Source organism: Balaenoptera musculus, chromosome 2, assembly GCF_009873245.2.
Source record: "Balaenoptera musculus isolate JJ_BM4_2016_0621 chromosome 2, mBalMus1.pri.v3, whole genome shotgun sequence".
In the NCBI taxonomy this organism is placed as follows: Eukaryota; Metazoa; Chordata; class Mammalia; order Artiodactyla; family Balaenopteridae; genus Balaenoptera; species Balaenoptera musculus.
The window spans coordinates 99,515,259-99,526,508 of NC_045786.1; the positions used below are offsets into that span (position 1 = coordinate 99,515,259).

General features: G+C 38.7%; 2 protein-coding genes across 2 annotated transcripts; both read left to right on the top strand.

Annotated features, from left to right (window-relative positions):
• The first annotated feature begins 2,234 nt into the window (after positions 1 to 2,234).
• LOC118890989 (glutamate dehydrogenase 1, mitochondrial-like) lies at positions 2,235 to 4,576 on the top strand. Its single transcript, XM_036844503.1, is given in 3 exon segments — positions 2,235 to 2,239; positions 3,278 to 4,082; positions 4,084 to 4,576. Coding segments are annotated over 2 exon segments (1,167 nt in total). The 5' UTR covers positions 2,235 to 2,239; positions 3,278 to 3,297; the 3' UTR covers positions 4,466 to 4,576.
• A 4,641-nt stretch (positions 4,577 to 9,217) lies between these two features.
• Positions 9,218 to 10,250, top strand: LOC118889867 (olfactory receptor 11H4-like). Its single transcript, XM_036842021.1, is given in 3 exon segments — positions 9,218 to 9,575; positions 9,578 to 9,838; positions 9,841 to 10,250. Coding segments are annotated over 3 exon segments (1,029 nt in total).
• Positions 10,251 to 11,250: the final 1,000 nt, after the last annotated feature.

The following is an 11,250-nucleotide window of genomic DNA, read 5'->3' on the forward strand; positions in this document are numbered from 1 at the left end:
AAAAGTAGAGAGACTGAACCAGTAATCAAAATCTGCCTAAAAAAAGAAAACCCAGGGCCATATCACTTCAGTGATGTACTCTACCAAACATTTAAGAAGAATTAACACTAGTCTTTCTCAAATTTTTCAAAAAATAAAAGAGGAGAGAATACTTCCTAACTCATTTTATGAATTCAGCATTACCCTGATACCAAACCAGACAAAGACATCAAAAGAAAATAAAACTACAGATCAATATCTTATAAAGATATATGCAAAAATACTCAACAAAACGCTACCAACTTGAACCAGCAGTATATTAAAAGGATTATACACCATGACCAAGTGGGATGCAAGAGTGGTTCAACATAAGAAATTCAAGTAATGCAAGAGTGGTTTAACATAAAATCAATCAATGTAATACACCACATTAATAGAAGGAAGGGGACAAAACAACATGATCATCTCTATTAATGCAGAAAAATCAATAGATAAATCTAACAGAATACACTTTCTTCTCAAGTGCTCATGGAACATTCTCCAGGATAGATCATACCTTGGGTCACAAATCAAGCCTTGATAAATTTAAGAAAATTGAAATCGTATCAAGTATCTTTTCTGACCACAACGCTATGAGACTAGATATCAATTACAGGAAACAATCTGTAAAAAATACAAACACATGGAGGCTAAACAATACACTACTTAATAGCCAAGAGATCACTGAAGAAATCAAAGAGGAAATCAAAAAATACCTAGAAACAAATGACAATGAAAACACGATGACCCAAAACCTATGGGATGCAGCAAAAGCAGTTCTAAGAGGGAAGTTTATAGCTATACAAGCCTACCTTAAGAAACAAGAAACATCTCAAATGAACAACCTAGCCTTACACCTAAAGCAATTAGAGAAAGAAGAACAAAAATACCCCAAAGTTAGCAGAAGGAAAGAAATCATAAAGATCAGATCAGAAATAAATGAAAAAGAAATGAAGGAAACTATAGCAAAGATCAATAAAACTAAAAGCTGGTTCTTTGAGAAGGTAAACAAAATTGACAAACCATCAAGAAAAAAAGGGAGAAGACTCAAATCAATAGAATTAGAAATGAAAAAGGAGAAGTAACAACTGACACTGCAGAAATACAAAGGATCATGAGAGATTACTACAAGCAACTATATGCCAATAAAATGGACAACCTGGAAGAAATGGACAGATTCTTAGAAATGCACAACCTTCCGAGACTGAACCAGGAAGAAATAGAAAATATGAACAGATCAATCACAAGCACTGAAATTGAAACTATGATGAAAAATCTTCCAAAAAACAAAAGGCCAGGACCAGATGGCTTCACAGGCAAATTCTATCAAACATTTAGAGCAGAGCTAACACCTATCCTTCTCAAACTCTTCCAAAATATAGCAGAGGGAGGAACACTCCCAAACTCATTCTACGAGGCCACCATCACCTGATACCAAAACCAGACAAAGATGTCACAAACAAAGAAAACTACAGGCCAATATCACTGATGAACATAGATGCAAAAATCCTCAACAAAATACTAGCAAACAGAATCCAACAGCACATTAAAAGGATCATACACCATGATCAAGTGAGGTTTATCCCAGGAATGCAAGGATTCTTCAATATACACAAATCAATCAATGTGATACACCATATTAACAAATTGAAGAATAAATACCATATGATCATCTCAGTAGATGCAAAACAAGCTTTCAACAAAATTCAATACCCATTTATGATAAAACCCCCCTCAAAGTAGGCACAGAGGGAACTTTCCTCAACATGATAAAGGCCATATATGACAAACCCACAGTCAACATCATCCTCAATGGTGAAAAACTCAAACCATATCCACTAAGATCAGGAACAAGACAAGGCTGCCCATTCTCACCACTATTATTCAACATTGTTTTGGAAGTTTAAGCCACAGCAGTCAGAGAAGAAAAAGAAATAAAAGGAATCCAAATCAGAAAAGCAGAAGTAAAGCTGTCACTGTTTGCAGATGACATGATACTATACATAGAGAATCCTAAAGATGCCACCAGAAAACTACTAGATCTAATCAATTAATTTGGTAAAGTTGCAGGATACAAAATCAATGCACAGAAATCTCTTGCATTTCTATACACTAAAAACGAAAGATCAGAAATAGAAATTAAGGAAACAATCCCATTCACCACTGCAACAAAAAGAATAAAATACCTAGGAATAAACCTACCTAAGGAGGTAAAAGATCTGTACTCAGAAAACTATAAAACACTGATGAAAGAAATCAAAGATGACAAACAGATGGAGAGATATACCATGTTCTTGGATTGGAAGAATCAACATTGTGAAAATGACTCTACTACCCAAAGCAATCTACAGATTCAATGCAATCCCTATCAAACTACTACTGGCATTTTTCACAGAACTAGAACAAAAAATTTCACAATTTGTATGGAAACACAAAAGACCCCAAATAGCCAAAGCAATCTTGAGAAAGAAAAATGGAGCTGGAGGAATCAGGCTCCCTGACTTCAGACTATACTACAAAGCTACAGTAATCAAGACAGTATGGTACTGGCACAAAAACAGAAATATAGATCAATGGAACAGGATAGAAAGCCCAGAGATAAACCCACACACATATGGTCACCTTATCTTTGATAAAGGAGGCAAGAATATACAATGGAGAAAAGACAGCCTCTTCAATAATTGGTGCTGGGAAAACTAGAGAGCTAAATGTAAAAGAATGAAATTAGAACAGTCCCTAACACCATACACAAAAATAAACTCAAAATGGATTAAAAACCTAAATGTAAGGCCAGACACTATAAAATTCTTAAGAGGAAAACATAGGCAGAACACTCTATGACATAAATCACAGCAAGATCCTTTTTGACCCACCTCCTAGAGAAATGGAAATAAAAACAAAAATCAACAAATGGGACCTAATGAAATTTAAAAGCTTTTGCACAGCAAAGGAAACCATAAACAAGACCCCAACTTCTTCAAAATGGTGGAAAGCTTCTTTGACCGTGGCACCAGCATCGTGGAGGACAAGCTGGTGGAGGACCTCAAGACCCGGGACAGTGAGGAACAGAAGAGGAACCGGGTGCATGGCATCCTGCGGATCATCAAGCCCTGCAACCATGTTCTGAGCCTGTCCTTTCCCATCCAGCATGACGACGGCTCCTGGGAGGTCATCAAGGGCTACCAGGCCCAGCACAGCCAGCACCGCACGCCCTGCAAGGGAGGTATCCATTACAGCACGGATGTGACTGTAGATGAAGTAAAAGCTCTGGCTTCTCTGATGACATATAAGTGTTCAGTGGTTGATGTGCCATTTGGGGGTGCCAAAGCTGGTGTTAAGATCAATCCCAAGAACTATACTGATAATGAGTTGGAAAAGATCACAAGGAGGTTCACCATGGAGCTGTCAAAGAAGGGCTTTATTGGTCCTGGCATTGATGTGCCTGCCCCAGACATAAGCACAGGCAAGAGGCAGATGTCCTGGATTGCTGACACCTATGCTAGCACCATAGGGCACTATGATATTAATGCCCATGCCTGTGTTACCGGTAAGCCCATCAGCCAGGGTGGAATCCACGGATGGATCTCTGCTACTGGTCGGGGAATTTTCCATGGGATTGAAAACTTCACCAATGAAGCTTCTTACATGAGTATTTTAGGAATGACACCAGGATTTGTAGATGAAACATTTGTTGTTCAGGGATTTGGTAATGTGGGCCTGCACTCTATGAGATATTTACATCATTTCGGTGCTAAATGTGTTGGTGTTGGTGAATCTGACGGGAGCATATGGAATCCAGATGGTAATGACCCAAAGGAACTGGAAGACTTCAAATTGCAACACAGAACAATCCTGGGCTTCCCCAAAGCAAAGATCTAGGAAGCGAGCATCTTGGAGGCAGACTGTGACATATTGATCCCTGCTGCCATCGAGAAGCAGCTGACCAAGTCCAATGCACCCAGAGTCAAAACCAAGATCATTGCTGAAGATGCCAACAGACCGACAACTCCAGAAGCTGATAAGATCTTCCTAGAGAGGAACATCATGGTTATTCTAGATCTCTACTGGAGGAGTGACAGTATCTTACTTTGAGTGGCTGAAGAATCTAAATCATGCCAGCTATGACCGTTTGATCTTCAAATATGAAAGGGATTCTAACTACCATTTACTCATGTCTGTTCAAGAGAGTTTGGAAAGGACACTTGGAAAGCACGTTGGAACTATTCCCATTGTACCCACAGCAGAGTTCCAAGACAGGATATCAGGTGCCTCTGAGAAAGACATTGTGCACTCTGGCTTAGCTTACACCATGGAGTGCTCTGCCAGGCAAATCATGGACACAGCCATGAAGTATAACCTGGGATTGGACCTGAGAACAGCTGCCTATGTCAACGCCATCGAGAAAGTCTTCAAGGTGTACAATGAAGCTGGTGTGACCTTCACATAGACCGGACCGGACTGCAGCTGACTTCTTCACTACCCTCTTCACCTCTTCATCTGCAGACCTATCACAAGTTTACATGTAACCGCAGAAATCTCTCTCTCATGACTTAATAGATAACGGACACCATTCTCAACAAGCCAATCCAAATCAGCCCCTTAAGAAAAAAGTTAGGGGACCACATATAAGCTAATAAGTGATAGCAGAAATTAGCTATGTCAGAGAGCCATTTGGGTATTTTGCCTTTAAATAAAGTCTTTTCCCTCTGCCTGTGTTGCCTTGCACAGTCAGCTGTAGCCCTGGGAAAGCTCCTTTTGTCCAAGAGTAGTCAGTCACTTGCCACTTCAGCTCTTGACAGATCTATCAGGTGCTTTGACACATTTAAGAAGGAGGTATATGGCATTTTCAGGAGGTAGCAAGGTCCTCAAGTGAGTTATTGGTATTTTACATCAGCCAAATAACTCAATTTTACAGGTTACAAACAGAAAAACCTTTCTCTTTATGCATTTTATTCTTTTAGAATAAAGTAAGTACATGCTGCTGTAATAAAATCACTTAACAAGCCTAAACTTGACTCAAGCAGTGAATGCCTGTAAACATAATAAATGAAAAAAGCTAGTATTTTTATAACATAAAACAGTATCATTTATAACTTGACAATTGCATATTGTCATCCAGCAAAAATAAAAAGCCCGGCAGAGAATTAAGTTATCTTCATACCTGCAAATGATGGAGGCTATTTTTGTTAAGACTGTTGGAATTTACTAACCACAATTATGACATATAGTCCAAAGAATGCAGTAACCTCCTTATCATGTTAATTAACTGTCCTCTTTTGAAGATCTAGTGTGTTGACTAATTGAACAATAATTCAAGTAGAGTGTCCCAGAAAAAAACCACTTGTGTTCCCTCTTTGGAGTCTGGCTGGCTGCTCTGAGCATTGCCAATGGTCCCGACTCGCCCTGACTTTGTGTCCTCATTTAGAGGCCTTGTCTTCTACACATGGCTTCATTCCCAGTGGGCTGGAAACAATCTGGGGTTGTGTTTTGTTTGGGAGTTGTTTGGCCAGGGCCTTTTGAACAGTAGTGTCCCAATGAAGTACTCGATAATATTTACGTAAGAATGAGCTTTTCTTTTTTTAACAATAATATCCTTTCAGAAATTTCTACCTACTTTGTAACTGCATGACTTAACCTGGTGACAAAAGCAGTTATTAAAAAGACTACCTTTTCAAAAAAAAGAAAAAACAAAAAACACATGCAACCCAATGTTCATTGCAGCACTATTTACAATAGCCAGGTCATGGAAGCAACCTAAATGCCCACTGACAGACAAATGGATAAAGAAGATGTGGTACATATATATAATGGAATATTAGTCAGCCATAAAAAGGAACGAAATTGGGTCATTTGTAGAGACGTGGATGGACCTAGAGACTGTCATACAGAGTGAAGTAAGTCAGAAAGAGAAAAACAAATACTGTATATTAACACATATATGTGGAATCTAGAAAAATGGTACAGATGAACCAGTTTGCAAGGTAGAAATAGAAACACAGATGTAGAGAACAAACGTATGGACACCAAGGGGGGACACTGGTGGGGAGGTGGTGGTGGTGGGATGAATTGAGAGATTGGGACTGACATATACACACTAATATGTATAAGATAGATAACTAATAAGAACCTGCTGTATAAAAAAATAAATAAATTTAATTTAATTTAAAAAAAAGAAACATGAGCAATAGAGAGATAAAAAAAGATGAATGGATAAAGAAGATGTGGTATACATATACAATGGAATACTACTCAGCCATAAAAATGAGTGAAATTTTGCCATTTGCAACAACATGGATGGACCTGGAGGGTATTAAGCTTAGTGAAATAAGACAGAGAAAGACAAATACTGTATGTTATCACTTATATGTGGAATCTAAAAAATAAAACAAATGAATGAATATAATAAAAGAGAAACAGATTTCCAGATATAGAGTACAAACTAGTAGTTACCAGCGGGGATAGGGAATGGGGGAGGGGCAAGATAGGAGTAGGGGTTTAAGAGGTACAAACTACTATGTATAAAATATATATATTGTATATATTGTACAGCACAGGGAACATAGCCAATATTGTACAGCACAGGGAATATAGCCAATATTTCATAACAACTTTAAGTGGAATATAATCTCTAAAAACTTTGAATCACTATACTGTACACCTGAAACTAATATAATATTGTAAATCAACTATACCTCAATAAAAATAAAATTTTTAATTAATTTTTTAATGCAAAAATAAGAAAACAAACCAAACAAATGAGCTAAAGATCTAAATAGACACTTCACCAAAGAAGTCATACAGATGGCAAATAAGCATATGAAAAGATGTTCCAAATCATATGTAATCAGAGAAATTCTGATCAACAGGAATTCTCACACATTGCTGGTTGGGAATGCAAAATGGTACAGCCACTTCAGAAGACTATTCGGAGGTTTCTTACAAAGTTAAGCATTCTCTTACCATATGATCCAGTGACAGCATTCCTGGGTATTTACCCAAAGGAGGTGAAAACTTATGTCCACACAAAAACCTGCACGCAGATATTTTTAGCAGCTTTAGTCATTATTGCCAAAATTTGGAAGCAACTGAGATGTCCTTCAGCAGGTGAACAGATAATAAACTGTGGTACATCCAGCAATGGAATATTATTCAATGCTAAAAAGAAATATGCTATCAAACCATGAAAAGACATGCAGGAATCTTAAATGCATATTACTAAGTGAAATAAGGCAATCTAAAAAAGGCTGCAAACTATATGATTCCAACTATGACATCCTGGAAAGGGCAAAACTATGGAGACAATAAATATTAACTCTGGGAAAGGCAGGGGCCTTTCCACAGAGTTTCTCATGATTGAAACCACACCGCTCACGGTTTGCAATTTTCCCCTCAGGAAAACATTAGCGACAGCGAAAGGAGGAAATGTTAAAAGTGCTCAAACCACGAGATTAAAAATCTTAACACCGAATTGATACGGATGTTCACGCCTCAGTACCTCAGGGTTGACCAGCCTCTCTCATCTCCCCACAGGAAAATACCAGCTCAGTCCTGCTCTTCCTCCACAGACGCCCGGGCGCCCTCCTGTGGCGGAGACCCGCGTGCCTAACGGGCGCGCTGACGTCACCGTGCGTCGCCGGGGCCCTGCTGAGGCGGGGTGGGGTGGGGGCGGATTCCGGGGCGGTGCGGGGGGCGTTGCGGGGGGGCGGATTCCGGGGCGGATTCCGGGACGGGGCGGGGCGGCGCGGCTGGGGGCGGATTCCCGGCGCCCGACCCCAGCGGCCTGTTAGCATGTCCTGTCCGCGCTGCTGCTCTCCAGTTTGAGGTGAATGCCAGGCTGCTGCCCTGCTTGCCTGTTTACTGCGCCAGCACTGCGGTGTACAGCCCTGAAGCATCTACTTTTTTTCCCCTCATTTTTCCCCTACGGTAATAAATCCCACTATGGAGACCCAAAAAGAAATACTTTTTCCTAAGTATCATACATGAACCTTCTTTCAAATTCTCTATTCTTCTTTGCCTTTCAAATTTCTTATCTCCTATCCCTAAGAAAGTTATGACTGGTGACTTCCAATATACAAGGCAGGAGATCTGAATTTAACAAGAAAACTCAATATTGAAACTATTATTTTTAAGACTCAATCAGTGCTTTTTAAATATTAATCAATTACAAGATTACTCTGTTGTTTAAACACAAAGATTTATACATTTTTTATTCAATTTTTAAATGCTACTGAAAAGTACATGCCTGTCCAAATATTTGAAAATGTGCTCTCTTCCTTTTCAGAGAACAAAATTGATTTTACCAGATAAAATTGCAGATAAAACCCCATTGATCTCAGATCCCTTTATTTGTTTTTATCATCCAAAACTACTTACTAAATGAACTAAACCTCTGTATTGAAACACCATTTTCTTTATCTAGGTAGGATCCGAATATAAAAAGTAAGATAGTTCATTTTTGTATAGTATGAGTAAAAAATATAAAAATAAACACTTATAAATAGGGATATTTTTAAAATAATATTCTCACATTCTTTAAAGCAAATATTTATGATATACTGGGCCTTTTGTATTTTTTTAGGCATCACTCAACTGGTTAGAGTGACATTTTAAAAGAAAATTTTAAAGGAAAACTTGGAAACAGCCTTGAGTCTTGAGTGTAGTGATGTCTGTCACAATTAACTCAGTTGATTAGGCCATTCTGAAAAGCTAACATTCTGGAGTAATTTTTATCTCCACGTGTTAAGTCAACTAATTCTGTTCTGTTGCCAAAGGCTTAGCTCAACCTCAGACCAGCTGTCCTCAAAATATCTGTTGTTGTTGATTTTAACAAGTTATGCTGAATAAGAGAAAGTGGATGAGTTTGTGCATGAAGACCCATAATCAACTTTAGAAAAACAGACCAAAATCAGAAAGGGTCTTCTTAAGGATCAAAATTAAAAAGAAAGAAATTTATACCACTGGTTGTACAAACTGATATGGATCTTGCTGCATTGGTTTCTAGCAAAATAATACTGAGATTTAGATCCACAATCAATTCAAAATAAGGTGAGATTTAATCCCACCTGGTTTCAAAATATCTCATATATTCAATATTTTCCTGTAAGGTTTAAGTTCCCTTTCAGTAAAATCCTAAAGATATGTAGGAAACAAAGCAACTTGGGTTACACTCATGTCTTTCTTCTTCATAGATTTAAGACCCATGAACAGGTTGGCAACACACATTGTGACTGAGTTTGTTCTCCTGGGATTTCCTGGTCACTGGGAGATACAGATTCTGCTCTTCTCACTGTTTTTGGTGGTTTATGCCTTGGCTTTGCTGGGGAATGGAGCCATTACCTGTGCAGTGAGATGGGACCCACGACTACACTCCCCCATGTACTTTCTTTTGGGAAACTTTGCCTTCCTGGAGATCTGGTATGTTTCCTCCACTGTTCCTAACATGCTAGTCAACATTCTCTCCAAAACCCAGGCCATCTCATTTTCTCGCTGCTTCCTCCAGTTCCATTTCTTCTTTTCCCTGGGCACAGCTGAATGTCTCTTCCTGGCAGTAATTGTGTATCATTTGCCATCTGTCACCCACTGCACTACCCCACCATCATGACTAGGAAGCTCTGTGGAACGCTGGTGTCCCTCTGCTGGCTCATTGGATTCCTTGGCTACCCAATCCCCATTTTTTTCATCTCCCAACTCCCCTTCTGTGGACCCAATATCATTGATCACTTCCTGTGTGACATGGACCCACTGATGGCTCTGTCCTGTGCTCCAGCCCCCATTACTGAATTTATTTTCTATACTCAGAGTTCCTTTGTCCTCTTTTTCACTATTACGTAGATTCTTCGATCTACAGCCTGTTGTTCAGAGTTGTTTTTCAGGCCCCTTCTGCAGCTGGCCGGAGAAAGGACTTTTCCATCTGTGGTTCTCATTTAGCTGTGGTGTCTCTTTTCTATGGGACAGTCATGGTGATGTATGTGAGTCCTACATATGGCATCTCAACTTTGATGCAGAAAATTCTCACACTGGTATATTCAATAATGATTCCTTTCCTTAATCCCCTGATCTACAGTCTTTGTAATAAGGACATGAAACTTGCCCTGAGAAATGTCCTGTTTGGAATGAGAATTAGTCAAAATTCACAAGCCAAAGATGTGTCATACTTCCAAGTTCTAATGAAGAATAAGGTGGAGATGTGTAAGTTCTTTCAATGGTCTTTTGTCCTCATTCTGACTAGTTAGAGGCCATGGTTTTTTTCCTGGAAGTGTGCTCATCTTAAATACCTATGGTGACTACTCAAACCCTAATTCATTGGATTTGGACATGCACTAAAATTTTTTTAAAGGCTGTCCTTATTGAAATTATAAGATGGGATTGCTATATGAGGGAAACTAGAATTTCCTGAAAGACTTTTTTTTAATAAATTTGTTTATTTATTTATTTATATTTTGGCTGCATTGGGCCTTCATTGCTGCACACGGGCTTTCTCTAGTTGCAGTGAGCGGGGACTACTCTTCATCGTAGTGTGTGGGCTTCTCATTGTGGTGGCCTCTCCTTGTTGTGGAGCACGGACTCTAGGCACCCAGGCTTCAGTAGTTGCAGCACGCAGGCTCAGCAGTTGTGGCTCGCAGGCGCTAGAGCACAGGCTCAGTAGTTGTGGTGCACAGGCTTAGTTGGAACGTGGCATGTAGGATCTTCCCGGACCAGGGCTTGAACCCGTGTCCCCTGCATTGGCAGGTAGATTCTTAACCACTGCACCACCAGGGAAGTCCCTCCTAAAAGATTTATCATAAGTTTTAGGACAAGCCTAATGACTTTTACCAAATGGTTAAAGGTACAGTGACTTTTTTAACATTTTTATTTAAGTATAATTGATATACAAAGACTGCACATGTTTAATATATTTTAAACATGCAGTGACTTTTTTTTCCTTTTACAAAGAGTATCTTTTTTTTTTAAATTGAAGTATAGTTGATTTACAATGTTGTGTTAGTTTCTGGTGTACAGCAAAGTGATTCAGTAATACATATATATACATATTCTTTTTCATATTCTTTTCCATATGGTTTATTACAGGATATTGAATATAGTTCCCTGTGTTATACAGTAGGACTTTATTGTTTATATATTTTATATATAGCAGTTTGCATCAAGGTGCAGTGACTTTTAAAAACCATGAGACCTTTCTATAATCTTTAAGAGACACTTCTTTCTTATACCTGGTCTAACAATCTCATCTAA